This window comes from Ciconia boyciana, chromosome 9 (assembly GCF_034638445.1).
Source record: "Ciconia boyciana chromosome 9, ASM3463844v1, whole genome shotgun sequence".
Taxonomy (NCBI): Eukaryota; Metazoa; Chordata; class Aves; order Ciconiiformes; family Ciconiidae; genus Ciconia; species Ciconia boyciana.
Window position 1 is genome coordinate 13,497,731 of NC_132942.1, and position 16,585 is coordinate 13,514,315.

The window sequence follows — 16,585 nt, forward strand, 5'->3', positions numbered from 1 at the left end:
CATTTTTTTATTTTGAATTAGTATGGTCTTTTTGATATTTTCTTAACATTTCCAATATTTTTTTTAGTTTCCTGCAATATTTTCAAAAGATTGTGTTGCTTTTATCATCTTACCAAATTACTGTTACAAAGCGTTTATTTAATTACTACATTTTCTAGTAAGCTAAGAGTTTTGGTAAACTAACTTTGTCAAAGTTCATTTGCATAGTAGCAAACAAAAAAAATCAAGGTGATTGACACTATTTTGAATCCTTGATAAAGGAATTAACTTTCTAAGTGGTTTAAAACATTTGAAAATTATTTGCCAGGTTTGTGCCAAGTGTAACTTTTGAGAGAGATGCGCCAAAGAAGCAGAATCTGTTTCATGCTTGTATTTTCCTACTATGTTGTGAGTTTCATTTGTGGCCAAAGGACATTTTTCATTTGGCTTAGCAGCCAAGGTAGAAATGGTTGATTGTATTGTCATAGACTCGTAATTTAGGTTGGAAGGGACCTCCAGAGGTCATCTAGTCCGACCCCCCACTCAAAACATGTCTAGTTAAAGGCATGGTACCTTAAAGTTTAGATGGTCAGGGCCATCTCTACTTGAGTCTTGACCCAGTACTAAGGATGGAGATTCCACAACCTCCCTGGGCTACCTCTTCTAATATTTCACCAGCCTCATGGTTTAAAAAAAAAAAAAAATCATAATAGGTAATAGAATTTCTCATATTCCCAGTTGTGTTGGTTCTTCCTCCTCTTATCACGGTGCCTCTGAGAAGTGTCTGACTCCATCTTCTCTCTTTCCTCCAGTGAGGTAGTTGTAGAATGCAATAAGGTTTCCCCTTTGTCTTCGTTTCTCCAAGCTGAAGAGACCCAGTTCTTTCATCCTCTCCTCATACATGGTAACCTTAAGTATTAGCATTTCCACAGGTGGCAAGAGGAAAGCTAAGCATAAAAATGTAGGCAAACCAGAGATTTAATCCTCTAAGTATAGCTTCAGTCACTGTTAATTATGAAGTGTTTTATTGCTGATTCCAGTATCACTCAGTGGGAGACCTGCGCCCGTTTTGTATTAGCTCTATTTTTTCCATATGTTAGCCTTCTTTCACATCTTCTTTTCTCTCTTTCAGCATTTTTTTCTCCCCTATCCCGTCTATCAAAATGAAAGTAATGAAATAGTTAATATTGGTATGTAAAGCATCACAGACTTGCATGAGCCTAACATTCAAAGGAGGTGAATAGAGCAGGATAAATGATATTTATTTCTCTTCAAACAGTTGTCTCAGCCTGCCTGTTTTACAGGCTCCAGAATACAGCAGGATGGTGGTTTATATCCAGCATACTCTTGAGAACTATCCCGTAATCACAACAGATCACAATAGAAACTCAACTATCATAAGAGAAGGTGAGAGCTAATTTTCAGGTGTGCTAAGCAGTAGTGGACCCACAGACATCACTCTCTGACCTTGAGAAAAGTACTAGCTCAATTCCTCTGGCCTTTGCCAACATATTATTTGTAAAGGATATTGACAGCTTCAAGAGAAAAGTGTACTAGAACTGTAAAGAATTAGTAATTAATAATCACAAAGGGCTGAAGAAATTTGTATTTCAGTCCTTGGAGACAGACCTTGCAGTTCAAATCAATATCAGAATGTCCTCATCACACTTCTCTCTGCATTAGCAAGTTGAGAGGGATTTTTATGATAAAGCCTGATCTTGCCGTCATCCTGTCTTTGCATGCAGGAATCATTATCATGGCTTATTCTGCATGAAGAATTTTGCATTCTACCAAGAAGTAAAATGAAAAAAACAAGCACAATGAAAGCAAAAGGCAGCCCACCTTGAACCAAGGCAATATTGTGTTGCAAGGTAGTCCTTGGCAACCTGAAACCAAACAGAGCCCCTTTGTGTTAGCAGAGAGTAAACTCAAGCAAAGATGATAGTGGCTTGTTTACAGAATCTCATCAGGTGCTTCTAGCAAAAAGAGAGCTTTGAAGGTGGGTGTAAGACTTGCTGTTAAACAAGCACAGTGTAGCATTTTCAATCAATATATTTAATAATCTGCCTATATCTCGAATTTTGTAAATACGACGAAAATTCCAGTATCATGCAGGAAGACCTTAAGTATTTTGGTTTCTTTAAACCTCCTGTCTTTTGGGACACAAGCTGCAACTGGCCTTATAAGCCACAGATTTTGGCACAGAAGTCCATCTGTGGCATACTTGAACGTTTGTTCAGCTAAGAAGCAGAATTAAAGCTTTATCACTAGATGGCAGTATAGGTTATGACACAGATGTGTCTACCTCATTTTCAGAGTCTGTTATGAAAGGCCATGCCTACTCTTGTAGAAACATTCACAGAAATTCAGACTGGTTTTAGAACCACCTCAGCATGCTCACCAGGGGAGTCACGAGGATAATCCTGAGCACTAGAATCCTGCATTAATGGTGGATGCAACTGGTTTTTAATCTTTGTGCAACTTTTGTCAAAGCATTTTCTGTCTGAGGAGCCAGAATATTGGGAAGTTGGCACCCTATCCAGTCACTGAACTAAACAGTGACTAAACATCCAAATTTTTAGTATCCTGATAATGGTAAGTGAGCTGTATGTGTTACCAAACTGAGCCATTCAAAAATGCAAGTTTAGGTAAAAATGAACTTTAAAACAAATGAACAATTATCATTGTTTAGGTTTTTGTTCCCTGCTGCTTTCTTATCATTTAGGAGGGAAAGAGCTGTTGTTTGGTACTATGAAGTAAAGAAACTTCCAAGTGGAAGTTCAGATTTTGAAGTGTTTTCCAGATTTTCCTTCTGATTCCGGAAGGAAGCTGTAAGAGAAATATGGCTTATTCCAGGGTTAAAGATAAAATCATGGCTGTTAACTACATAGTCTCATTTTCCCAGTTTTATGTCAGTGTTGTTCGATTAATAACAGCAAATTTATTGTTGACCAACTCAAGAATAAATAAAACCATTGAAGAGGGACACTACAGGCTAGATGTAATAAAAACAGTTAATAGAACAAGCAGATGCAAAGATCTGTTTGTTTTGGAGATGGTGAAGAAATGGTATGTGAGATGTATGTATTTTCTCGCTACAGAAGTATATTTATTTATCCTGTTAAAGGTATCTAAGGAAATATAAACAATTTCAGATTGTAAAATACACAGTGAGATGTTACTGTGAATCATACACATCAAAGCATAGCTGAAGCCCAAAAAAAAGAAAACTGGCCTTTCTCATATTTCAAGGAAAGAAATGCATCCTTCTCTGCATCGCATATTTTCAAACTCTTCCTCTTCTTGCACAATTAACCTGCATCAGTATTTTCAGTGTGGCACATTATAAACTCTGCACTAGCGTAAGAAAAATTTACTCAAATACTGGTTTCTCATGTCTGCCTTTGAAATTCTTTAAGACAAAATCCTTGTTTGCTTGGCTTACTGGGGTAACAAATAGCTTATCACCATCACCAGATAGCTGTCTGTTCCATCTTCTCTTCAGGTAAGCTACAGGAGAATAGAATAGAGGAAAAGCTTGAGAGAGTGAAGGAGATTGGAGGGAACTAGCAAACATGATTTTAAAATATAAAAAAAAGTCAACTGCAAAACAGATGTGCCTTCAAAAAAAAATAGTAGTATCTAAATTTAATGTTCCCTTTTACAGAGATTCAGGAACTGCAGCTGAAGGAATCCCTTGGAACAGCAGAATTTAATTGTGCATGGGGTTTATGTGCACAAATAAAGCACCAGGCTTTACAAGTGCAATAGATGGAGGTTAATACACTTCAGGAAAATCGGTGGAGATACAGGGCAAAGTGCTGGAGAAACCATTATATCTGAAAGATGGAGGGGTGTCTATTGTTTTAACAGACAGTAGTGAATCAGGATTTCTGGCTACTAATCCCATCTCATATGACCTGGGGCAAACTACATAATCTGTATTTAAAATACAGTACTATTGCTTTAATGATGGAGGGCAAGGGAGCAGCAGTCTAGAAAGCAGGATGCATAATAAAGTATTCTGTGTTTATTCCATGCATACTGAACTCTGAGTAACCCTTGCAGTAGAAGGAGTTCCCCTGGCAGGCCAAGTGGGGAATTTGGCCTTTCTTTAGCTCTGCCGCTTTGTGTATTTGCTTCAGTAACCATTGATGATCCAGATACAGAGATGTTGACATTATAGAAGTAAAGATGCATGAAAATAAGGAAGTTGTGAAATCGCTGTATCTTAAGAAAAAAAATTTTTTTTTTAATGTCTTCCATGTTGGAAATAAGAAAACATTGTGTTGGCGTTTTCAGTAGAAACAGTCTGTTTCAAAATCAAAAGATGTATTTCAATTTATTGGAATGACCTAGAAAGTTTTCTTTTGAGACATACGAAACACTTATCTGTATTTCTAAATGGGGAATGTCTTATTGAAGCTGAAAGTTAACCCATTCCTCAGCACCCATTGCTAGCCTGCATTTTTCATCATACGTATCATGGAGTAAACTCTGCAATAGACTAAAGAAAATGCTCTGAGTATCCCAAACTAGAGGGAAAACGTGAAGGGAATTGAACTGCTATCAAGGTACAGTTATTAAAAGGCACTTGTATATAATGCATTAATGGATTTGAAAACAAACATTTCAGATATTTTTAAAATGTGTTTGTTTTAAAGCAAAGAAAAAAAATTGTGTTTTTCCAGTACTAACTGTGATTAAAAAAATCCGGAAGCAGCATGGTATGTAAAAATATTATTCCAACAAAAAATATAGACTTTTTTTATAAGTAAGTTCTGTATAAGCTTGCACATTGAACAGAGATAATGTAATTCAGCATCTACACTGCAAGTTAGAAATATTTTCTAAGGAGGCAGCTTTAGCTGTACATTCAATAAAACTAGGTTGGCCATGGATATGGGAGCAATTTGGACTAGACATAGCGCTGGGGTTATGCGAGACCCTTACAGGTCTCTCTGGACTGCTGTCACTCTCTTTCAGCACATTGATTCCTTAAAATAAAGGTAAAACAAGGAAAAGACAGAAGCTCTTACTGTCTTTGTTCTTCCTTGAAACAGTACTTAAAACTAATGAGTATTTCTTTAAACAGTATAAGGCAGAAACAGAGACAAGTGGAAAAATCATCTGTCCCTGTGCTTCAAAATGTGGTCATTTTTTTTAAATGACTCCTTACCAACATGAAGAAATCTTTTGTGTTAAATAAATATGGTGCAAAGTTCTGCAAAATCCTGAACAACTCCAATTCCTGTTAGATTCTCAATTAATACAACAAAATACATTGTCTTGTAAGACTGAATAGTAGTCTTTTATTAAGTAGATAATGTTTGTTGTTGAAAGTCCATAATTTCCTTCCTTATTATCCATAGGCTACACACAGTATCACAATAATGTGATTAAAATTGAGAAAGGCAAATAATTTGTGTGTAATTTCCTTTTTTTAAAGAACTTTCCATTTGCAGTGTTCCTTATATTATATCTCTATAGATTTTGAAAAGCTCTCTCTTCTGTATAGCAGATAGCACTTAAAAACTGAGTTATTGTTTTATAACATGATTTGTTTGGGAGGAAACAGAGCAGCTCTTAGCAGAATTCCTACAGAAAGAACAAGTTAAAACATGGTGTTATGTATTGTTCTTTATTGACTTCAGAAGACTTAGTTAAAGGCAAGCTCTGTGCAGCATTTCTCCAAGAAAGCTTAAACCAACATCATGTACACTAAACCATTAGTTGCTTAGTTTCTTAGGTGGAGCAAAGCATTCTGTGATTATTACAGTGGAGTGAATGCTGCCTGCTAGAATGCAATCAAAGGGCGCTGCAGAAGACGTATGTCAGAAGTAGGAATAACTGTAAAATATGCAAGTCAGTTCAGTGCATATGAAAATGCAAGCTCTAGGACTGGTTTCAGCAAGTTGTCCACCTATTGTGAGAGACCTGCTGCCACCAGAGTCCATGCAGAACTCCAGTTTATGCTGTAGAAGCAGGCTAAGTTCCTGAAACACTGAGTCCTGGCTTCATCCCATGTTCATCCTGCTGCCTTCGAAGCCTAATTTGAACAAATTACCATACAAATTTTGTAGGTAACTGTAGCTGTAGAAAGGGGGCTTCCAGAGCATGATACCTTCCAAATACATTGAGGCTAAGGAAGAACTGGATTTTTTTTTCTTGGTGGTGGTGCTGGTGTGTGGTGGTGACAGCCTATTGCATTCAGTTACCCTCCCTGCTATCAGTTCCCACTAATTTTAAATGCAGGTACAGTGCACATTCATTTTATATTGGTATGTAGCTTTTTTCCCCCCTTTTGGTGGTGACTGAGGATTGCTTAGAAGACCACTGCCATGTGATGGAAGTCTCCAAATTAGACTAGATTACCTTGAAGATAAACTCCCATTTGGAGCTATGTTGTCCTGATGTGTCAGCAAGTACAACCATATAGATACTATCAAGTAATAAAATCTTTACAACACATCACATTAACTGTGTAGATAAAGGGGAGATTACTATTGGGTTTTGGTCAGAAAGGTCCGAAAGAGTAGTTGTAATGATTCCTATCTTTAGGGATGTCAGTTACTAACTTTATTAGAACTATAGTTACTTTCTGTTAGGGACTTCTAGTATAAATACATGGAACAAAGAAATATATAGAGGTAGTATCTTTAACTCAGTTTGCTTTTACCAGAAGACTCTGCAGATAGGGTTTAATTATATCTTTCATTTTAGCAACTTTTTAAAAATTGTCTGTATTAGACTAAAACCATTGAGGTTCAAAATGTTCCATAGTGTCTCTTAATCCGAAGATGGTATTTAAAAGAAATCTTAACAGTTTTGTGTGAGCCAAATTGATAGTAGCCAAAGTTAGTTTTACTGTGCATTTTCCGATTACATGAGTCAAAAGTGGCGTAACAAAAATCTTCAAGTTTTCTGTTGTAGTCATTACTAAAACTTAAAAATCAAGATCGCTTCCTATTTCTGGTATCAGTCCCCATTACCGTTGAATTGGATTCAATTGATGACATTAGTATAAGATAACTAATTAAAGGGAAGAATCCTCAAGAAAGAAAAGAACAATTAGATTCACAAGAAGTTGCTGGTATCAATCTTACTGTGAAACCAAAACATTTTAGTATGTCTGTTAATGATCTTAGTTTAAAAGGTGGGGAGTGTACCAATGAAACTTGTTGAGCTGGAAAATATTATAGGTCACAGTCACCTCTGTTCCAAAAAGGTTATCTGAAATTGGAGCAAGTGAAGAGGAATACTTGGATGATAAGAGGAAGTAGTCTGTATTTCAGAATTGTCTACCAGAGTTTGGCATGGCTTAGCCAGTTTATTTACCCTAGCAAAAAAGAGGATGTAGCTGCTCTCTAAAGCACTTTGGGGTAAACTCAAAGAAGTTCTACTTAAGAGAAGGCGCAAAGCTAGCACAAGTTCAAACAGACTTAGAAATACCATGCATTAATTTAAACTAGAAATTAAAAGAAGATTTTTACATACCAGGGAGTGAACTGCCTGCTACAGTAACAAAGACAAGAAATTGTATAGAGTGCTATCAATTCTAGAAGAGACTGAAATGATAACAGAGATTTCCCTCCCAGTTCTTTGTTTTGGTGCTTCTGAGTCCAGGACTGCTGATTTGATTTACTTGGGTGTTGGACTCTGAAGAGACAATAGGAAATAATGAGTTCAGAGAATTTGTACTGAGTCTTCAGCTTGCAGAAAATTTGTTCAGTGAACCTGTTCAGTGAACACATCACTAGCTAAATTAGCATGAGCATAATTCTGCTTTTCCTCTCCAGAACCTTGTTTACGATTATCAGTTTGGATGTCTTTATTCTTTTAATATAGATCATAAAGTATAACTCTGACCATGATTACAGTGAGAGTTTTTCAGTGGCATAGCCACCTTGTGCTGATATTCCACCAGCTGCTTGTTCCCTTCTCCATGCCAATACTTGCCTTATGCCAGTACAACTGTTTGTGTGATCATGTGAAGAACTGGATCAGAGCACTGATCCAGCTGAAAAATACCTTTTCATTTTATCTTTGGTATTTTTAATTCAAATGAGACCCTCGCTCTGGTTGCTACACTGCTGCATAAGTGGTTGTGCCAGCACAAAGCAGGAGGTGGCTCAAGAACAGCTAGGAATAACTTGAGCAATTTAAGCAGCACTGTCATATCCTCAGGCTGTTCTCAGTCGCTGTGTGGTTTGCAGTCACTGCTAGGCCAATGAAAGGGCTATGTGTTGATGATGATGATGGTGCCATTCATCTTCCCCTCCTCTCTCTTGTACCTCCTGTTGTACTGGCAGGGCCTGACCATGCAATTGAGGCAGTTCAGAGAACCAAATCAGCTGAAAACTGAGCACTTCTTTTTTCATATTTTTTCCCTTAGGTTTAGTTTTCTGTCTTTTAATTGCCCAAACCAGACCTCAGCAATCCCACTGAGGTAGCACTCAGAGATCAGGAACACCAGTCAGGGGCAGCAGAACCAAACACTTCCTACAGAAGCTATGCCAGCTTGCACAGCTTGAATGAATCACTTGCTTATCTTGCTCTCTGGAAACTACCTTTCTGGAGATCCAAACAGACTAAAGGTTTCCCTGATAGTGTTTTGGCAGGAAATGATCACATTTGCTTTTAGGGAGTCCCCAAAATACTGGATTTTTGGAAGATCTGTGCCTTTCTCCCCTGCAAATGTTTCTATCTCTGAGTTTCTGGTAGGATCCTTTCTTTCCTGTTTTTTGTTAGGCAGATCCTACCCATCAGAATGTCACATCTGGGGCAAGGACAGAGTCTGTACTGTGTCACCTGTAGAAGTCCTGTAGAGCTGGCTGGTGCATTTCTGTTAAATATTTGGACTCTGTACAAGCATTAGCTTTTCAACAATTCAGCCACATCTTGTTTGTAATTATTTTTCTAGTGCTTATGGGTTTAGAATAGTAATGCCTAGTACTATACTAAATGGATACTTAATAAGGCAACATTATAATAGGACTCCCATGGAATTACACATTACATTAACACCAAATGAGTTCATTCTGAATTCATTATGAATGATTACTCTGAATACCAAAGGAATTAATAATCATTAGCCATTTACTATGGAGGGTTGCTGAATAATTGCCAGATACAGCTATTTTAAGAATTTACAAGCTTTCCTGATCAAGTTTCATTCTGAAAGAATCATTAAGTGTAACTTTCTTTTCACTGGAGAGTTCCTACGTTTATTTTGAATCTGTACTCCTTGTTCAATTGCATTCCAGTTCTAAAAGCACTTCAAAGGTAGTCACTCAGCCTAGTTCATTCACTAATGGAATTACTTTCCTTATCTCCATTTTGTCTTTCAGTGTATCTCAGTTGGCTTTATACAACACATCTGAAAGGTTAATAAACTTTAAAGCATGCTGGGAGACATTCAAGGGCAGGGTGACTCCGACATGACAAAAAGAATGCAAAAGCGTTATATTTATGACTTTGTAGCAAGTAAATTCTAAGATATCTAAAGATATCCAAGGCCTTTCATTTGGTTCCTGAAAGTTCCTTCTGTTCCTACTAGCATTTGAAGACTCAGCTGTTTTGCATATCAGAGGTAGCTGACTTGGGAGACAGAGGGAATTAACTGCTCACTTTAGATGAACTTGTCCTTTGGGTATAAGCTTCCACAAGAGTTTACTTCTTTGACAACTTATTCATGCTAACTATCTACAGCAGCCACACAGTTACAACTCACATCATCCTGATAAATTCAAATACAGTGTTGAGCTTTTCTGTATAACTTCTCGTTGTAACGTATAGTTTGATTTCTGCCCATTGTCCTGACAATACACATTCAAATAGGAGATTTACTATGTTTTGATGTTAGATCAGTGACTCAGGATTCAAAGTTAGGTAAGCACAACTGTGAATGCATATTTTTGGGTTGTTTTGGGTTTTTTTCCCACTCAGTGAGACAAATTCAGTGTAAAAAGCCTGTGCACCCTAGACCTTGCAGAATAAGGTTATGCCATTTCCTTGCATTCTGTCTGCAAACAGTGCTGCTCCATCGAAGTATGTGCACCCTTATTTGTGTTTCTCTGTGGCAGCTGAATCCACTCGGTGGGTTTCAGAAATGCCAGTCTGCCACAAATAGCATTTGCACATAAAGTTAGATTCATTAAATTTTGTTGAAGTGTTAGTTCAACTGCAGATGATTCCCACTGAATTCAGGGGAGCCAGCATTTGGCCTCTGATCTATAATGTTTAATTAAATCTGTATGAAGCAGTCCTGTGTGTTGTTGATTGCCAAGTGAGCAATACAAATGTATTTGTGTTTAAGAACGGCTAATACTGTATGATATTTCATTGCTTAAACCAATGCTTAGGAAATCATCTTCATTTAGAACTATGTCCCAAAATGAAACATATGAAGATAATTGCTTGTATAAATACTGATATATTTTTATGTATTATATAAATGATACATTTAACATTACTTTTATTTTTACAGGAATTTATTTTTTTTACAGTTAGAGAATGAGGGGATTGGCAATTCATCTTGGAGATTCAGCTGTGGCACGGGGCTAGTGGCAAACCCTGGCACGCTCTAACTGAAGTCAGAGGTTTCATGGGTGAGGTGGGGGCTCAGTGTAGGACATGCTATCTGGCATACAGGCCCTGACAGTTGGCCACCAGATGGCAGACACAGTCTCCGATAGAATAATGCTATTTTCTTTGACCTATGTAAAGAACAGCTGCATCTTTCTGCATTGAAAATGATAGATAGTGCCGAGTACACTGAAGATAATGGCCACTTTCTGAAAGCTGTTTTCAGCTTTTTTATACCTGAAGCTTTTTATTCTTTTGCCTTTCTCTGTTACGGTTCTCACCTTGTGCCAGGGAAATATCTCTTATTTTTCCACTGGTCTCAGTTATAGCTGTTAATTCAGTTGGATTTGAACTGAGTTCTGTTACGCAGAAGTATAACATAACCAAGGTTGTTTGCAGCAGTGTGCAGGCTCTACATTGTAGTAGTTGGAACGGATCAAATACACCTAATGTATTTAAAATACATGTATACATAGACATAGATAATTTTGTTTTAATTTATTCTTTTTTTTTTTTAACTGGATAATTCTGGAGTTCTCTGCACCATTTATTTCAATGCCTAGCCCACTAAGGATGAAGCACTGCTGTAGGGGTATGCAAAAGCAACATCACACGCTCACAGCTCTGAAGAGGCAGGAAAATCATGAACATTGTAAAAGCAAAGTGTAAGGTCATTAAGTGGATACTGGTTTTAGCTGAAACTGAAGAGATAGGGACTTGGATGACTCACCTTAGCAATTGTGCAAGTGATCGTAACTTCAGTAAAGTCAGAGGGCCTCAATTCCTTTATTCTTGGAATAAACATTGTCCTGACTCAGTATTTGGGAGACTGCTTAATGAAATTCTTCATTCTCCGATACACTATCGAATTTCATTACATTTTATAAAAAAAAAGGCAGGAATGAAAATAAGGATTTATTTTAGAATAAGTGAGCAGAAACATGGGTGCAAATTCACAATGCACATAAAAACCATGCACAGACAGCTACAGGTGATGGCATGTTTGCTCAAAACTTGTTCTAAGCTCATTCTGATCCTGAGCAACCAGGCTGAGCAAGCACATTTATTAACACTGTGTAGCCTTACCTTTGTTGTTTGGATGGATGTTTGTAACCTGTCCTGGAACTTTCATGTACAGCATAGCGTACAACTCCTTGGAGGTGAATAAACTCATACTTACTGTGTGGCAAGAGTGACCCACCCAGTCAAATAGTTATTCATTGGTAATTTACTGTACTACGCACTGGCTCTATGCCCACCACATTCCCACTGCAGGCAAGCTCTAAGTATTGTATAGTTGTGTAGATGTCAGCAATTTTACATCACATCACAAGAAAGCTATCAATATAATTTGATCTTTAGAGAGACAGAACATGAAAGCTCAAGTACTGTTCATATAATCTGATTATCTTTTTCCTGTTTCACAGAACTGTGGCATTTTTCTTATCCAGTTTGATCTATCTTCCAAGGTCCATGTGGTGTTACTATGCCAGTAGTATTGTCCCCCAATAAGTTTTATGTAAACAGAAGAGTTTATGGCTTGAGTTCATTTACCTTCTTCACAGGGTTGTGCATGTCTCTCTGGAACACCGAGAGCCTAGTGCAAGACAGAGGCCTTCAGTGCTCAGCTAACCTGAGGACAGTCTCACTGGTCACCCACTCTCCAAAAGCACAGTTGGGGCTGGACACTGGTTGTCTTTCAGTATACACAGAGCCACATGGAGACAGCAAGAATCTTAACTAGGGACTTGCTCAGCCAGTTGTGCTAAGCAGCTGTAAAGATTCTCACAGCCCATCAGTGAAGCAAGTGTAAAACTCCCTGGGTGACTGTTTGAAAGTAATTGGTTGCTCAGAGCTCTCGTCGTCGTTCGCTTCTAAGGAAGGGCTTGTTTATTAAAAGAATGTTTAATGTGCCATCCTCTGGACACTGGGTTAATGCCTGGACTTAGGTTTTCTTACTGGCTGTGTCATCGATTCATTATATCATAAGCTCTGATAGGTCACTTTTTCTCAGTGTTTCAGCTTTCCGATGTATGAAATAGGCTTAATGATACTTTCCTCTAAATGGTGTTTTCAAATATGTGTATGACTGAAATTACTAGGATTTTTGCCTCTATTAATGGCATAGAGTTTACACTGTTGTAGCTTAACTGGTATCTGCTTAGCTTTACCATAGCAATAAGAACTGAGGCTTCTACGTATGTGCAAACACTTCATTGTTTTCCATGCTGATGCTGTTTTTCTATATATAGATAGGGACTAAGCATCTGGGTCCAGCTGATAAAGAAAGTTTCCTTTTCAGTTGTCTGCTCCTACACGATTGGTCATTGAGTTCGGCAATCTTGGGATTAAGTTGAAGGAGTTTTAATTAAAAAACTAAGTGTCAAATATGGTTGTGGGACAGTCAGAATAATTTTACAGACACTTTAAAGTCAAAAGTGCAAAGGTAACACTGGCAGCAAAACAAGTTTCTCTGTTCCTTCCCTGAATCTTATGTGTTTTTAATTGGTACAGAAACTCCCAGTTTCATACTTTTCTCCCACACCCCTGTGTTTTGAATGCTAATCACAGGACACGGAGAACGTTCACAGAGGGAAGGTATATGGCTCTCTTCTATTTCATGTACAGAGACATCCTTTTAATTGCATGCAGACAGCAGATGGTATGGCCTTTGTGGCATCATGAACTCCAGCACAATATAGTCAGCCACTGCACAGCACAGTACAATTTAAAGGTGAGTAAATATGGGGAAAGTGAAGGGTTAGGGGTGGGAAGGCAGTAATTCCTAGGACTTTTGTTCCATTTTTATTTTACAGATTGACCATGATTTTGTTATGCTTCACTCTTGTCCACTTTCTGCATCTGTTCTAGAAAACTGCTTTCCTGCCAGGAGCATACACCCAAATAGTTTTAAAAGGGTTGGTGTCAACTTCAAAAATGTCATCTCTATTTCAAAGTTCTATGTTTTCTTTCATAAGAATACGTAAGATTTTGAAGTTACTTTCTCTCAGACTTCAGAAGAGGAACTAGCTAAAAAAAACCCCAGAAATAATATAAATTCCCAACTAATAAACATGAGATAAGGTCTTTTCCAGTCCACAGGTACAATCTGTCACAAAACTGACTCGGAATTTTCTGCAGCTTTTTCTGGTCAGAAAATTTTTTTCCATTAGAAGTCCCCTTCTCTTCTGATTCGGACTTTTTACCCATCAGTCAGTATGTTATTCTGGAATCCCTCTCATTTTTCCCCTGTAAGGAAAAGTTTTGAAACTGCAAAAGCTTTCCTAAGACAGGAAATGTTTTCCTATTCAAACCTCATATTCCCTGCATATTCTGTAATTGGTTTAAAGGCTGTATAACTACAGACAGCAGAGGCTTTGCATAAAAGAAAGCAGCTTAATAAGTAAAATTAAAAATTAATACAAATTAGAGAGAACTGTTTTCATTGAATTGCAACATACCCTGACAAGTAATATGCCATTAAATATATATGTATATATAGCAAATATTTTAAGTTTAATAAAACCTTAATTCCCCCTGACAGATACTAATTTAAGGAGTTATGGTGCACACTGGTATGCTGTGACAAAGCAGGTGGGTACAGGCTGTCTTATTTCTAGCTCCTCTTGAATTTAATGCTGGTATAACAATCTATATCCAGTCCCGAATCTGTGAGGCTACATCGAGACACAGCCAGTATGTGACCATACGAGAGAGGACCTGTAGGAGGCAGGATTCACCAAGAGGCACCATTCTGTCTCAAGTCAGTAGAAAGTTTGCAAACTACACTACTCTCTCCAACATGCAGGATTTAGAGCACAGGCTGAGGGAGTGTACAACTGACTGTGTGAACTCAAAGACAATGTTATTGGTAATAAAACTGTTAGATATAGCAATGCTTCTAATTTGTATAGTTTTATAGTAATGATGTACCATGATTTATGATGTTTAACATTTTACTGAAATTTCATCCCATTGCTGAAGTTTGTCTCGTTCTCTGACAGAGTGGAATATGGGTAAGTCTATTTATTAGAAATATAGAAATGGTTACATAGATACATTAATTTGAAAGTATACCAGGGACAGCAATGGTGAAAAGTTTAGTGGACCTTTGACTTCCATGTTTTTAATCATCCAGCCTATGTGCCTGTTCTTCTTCTGATCAGTTTCTTGACTCTAAATAGACATTTTCTTGCATTAGCATGTGGGATTAAATTAATTGCATTTAAGAAATGGAACCTACTTTGCATACAGCAAAACTTGTTGAACTGTTGTATATTTCTCCAGACTTTTATAAAGCCAGGGAAAAGTAGACTTTCAGTTCCTTCCCAAATTTACTGCTTTAATTAAATAAAATAAAATTCCAGTCTTTGATACCATTTTCACATAAATCCTAGGAATGTTTTTGTTCAGATTAAAAATTGTTGGTCTGTATCCTCAGCCAGTCGAGCTATGCCAATACACGGCAGCTGGGAATTTTCTACCCTGCTATCTGTGTGTGGCAATGGATTAATTAGGCATAGGAAATCTCCTGTATCCATTCTAAATTACCCAGTAGACTCCCTGACTTTTAACATATGGTTATCTTACATAAATCAGAGCTCTGCTTTTCCAAAATAAGTATATTTTTTGTACTTTCTGCAAACATTTGCTAAGCAATACAAAGCTCTATTTGTCTCTTGATATTAAATAAAGTATGGGAACATGGTGCCATGGACTAATCTAATTTGAGATCCAAGTAGTGTAAAATATTTCATAATGCTTTTTTCTGTGTGGAGATAAGGTAAGACGTGTAGGTAGAGTAATTTACCCAGAGTCTTGTCATTGCCCATATCCTACCAGAATTACTTAGGAATCTGTGCAGCTTGTTTCTCATTTTCGTATTTTAACTAATATAGGGTATGCTTCCAAATAGAGCAAGGCTGTGATCTCAGGACACTGCTTTGAAGCTGTTTTCTCCCTGTTTCATTATAACATATTTTACCATTATTCCATCCTGACTGCAAAATCAGTGGAATCTTCAAAGTATAGAATCATAGAATGCTTTGGATTGGGAAGGACCTTTATAGGTCATCTAGTCCAACCCCTCTGCAAGAGCGGGGACATCTTTAACTAGATCAGGTTGCTCAGAGCCCCATCCAACCTGACCTTTAATGTTTCCAGGGATGGGACCTCCACTACCTCTCTGGACAACCTGTTCAGTGCCTCACCACCCTCATGGTAAAAAATTTCTTTCTTAAATCCAGTCTAAATCTGCCCTCCCTTAGTTTAAAACCATTGCTCCTAGTCCTGTCACAACAGGCCTGTCCCCGTCTTTCCTATAGGCCCCCTTTAAGTACTGGAAGGCTGCTATAAGGTCTCCCTGCAGCCTTCTCTTCTCCAGGCTGAACAACCCCAACTCTCTCAGTCTGTCCTTGTAGAACAGGTGCTTCAGCCCTCGGATCATTTTTGTGCCCCTCCTCTGGACCCGCTCCAACAGCTCCATGTCCTTCTTGTGCTGAGGGCTCCAGGGCTGGATGCAGTACTGCAGGTGAGGTCTCACCAGAGTAAAAATATGTAACTTTGTTAAAGTAAAAATATATAACTTTGTTTAAATATGCACTAAAACCAAAATCAAGCTTTTGTCCTTGATTTCTGCTGATCTCCAGATTATTGTCAAGGGTGTATAATTGAATTATAACCTTGATTTTCACACAGGTCAATGGCATCCATGCTAGTGACTCACACAGATCATAAAAGTATATTTCCAAGGGGTGTGGGTATAGGTGGGCTGAACAGCTTGGGCTGGTTTATAAAAACGAGGGCCTCAAGCCATCTGCACTTATCCATTTTTCTTTGTTCCAGCTGCTATTCTGCTTTACCAGCCACATCACCTGGGCAACATGGCATTCGCAGGCAAATACGAATTCGAAGGTGATGAGAACTATGATGACTTTGTGAAGAAGATTGGTAAGTATGTCTTGGGGTGTAAGTCTTAAAGGTTGTAAATTATTTAAAAATACTTTTTTTAAAAAAAGGT

At 37.7% G+C, this 16,585-nt stretch overlaps 1 protein-coding gene across 27 annotated transcripts in view; it reads left to right on the forward strand.

Annotated features, from left to right (window-relative positions):
- The window catches only part of FABP6 (fatty acid binding protein 6), a 46,696-nt gene that overhangs the window by 25,931 nt on the left and 4,180 nt on the right, over positions 1 to 16,585 (forward strand). For 7 of the 27 annotated variants that reach the window (XM_072871968.1, XM_072871972.1, XM_072871973.1 and 4 more), the window contains 5 exons: positions 13,195 to 13,300; positions 14,111 to 14,160; positions 15,730 to 15,786; positions 15,974 to 16,096; positions 16,411 to 16,515. In XM_072871968.1, the coding sequence (XP_072728069.1) occupies positions 15,732 to 15,786; positions 15,974 to 16,096; positions 16,411 to 16,515 (283 nt within the window). In that variant the 5' untranslated portion in view covers positions 13,195 to 13,300; positions 14,111 to 14,160; positions 15,730 to 15,731. Of the gene's footprint in view, positions 1 to 13,137; positions 13,301 to 13,382; positions 13,485 to 14,110; positions 14,161 to 14,553; positions 15,787 to 15,973; positions 16,097 to 16,410; positions 16,516 to 16,585 lie in introns of those variants that run through there. The other 20 variants (XM_072871976.1, XM_072871978.1, XM_072871987.1 and 17 more) reach the window with 18 other exon arrangements.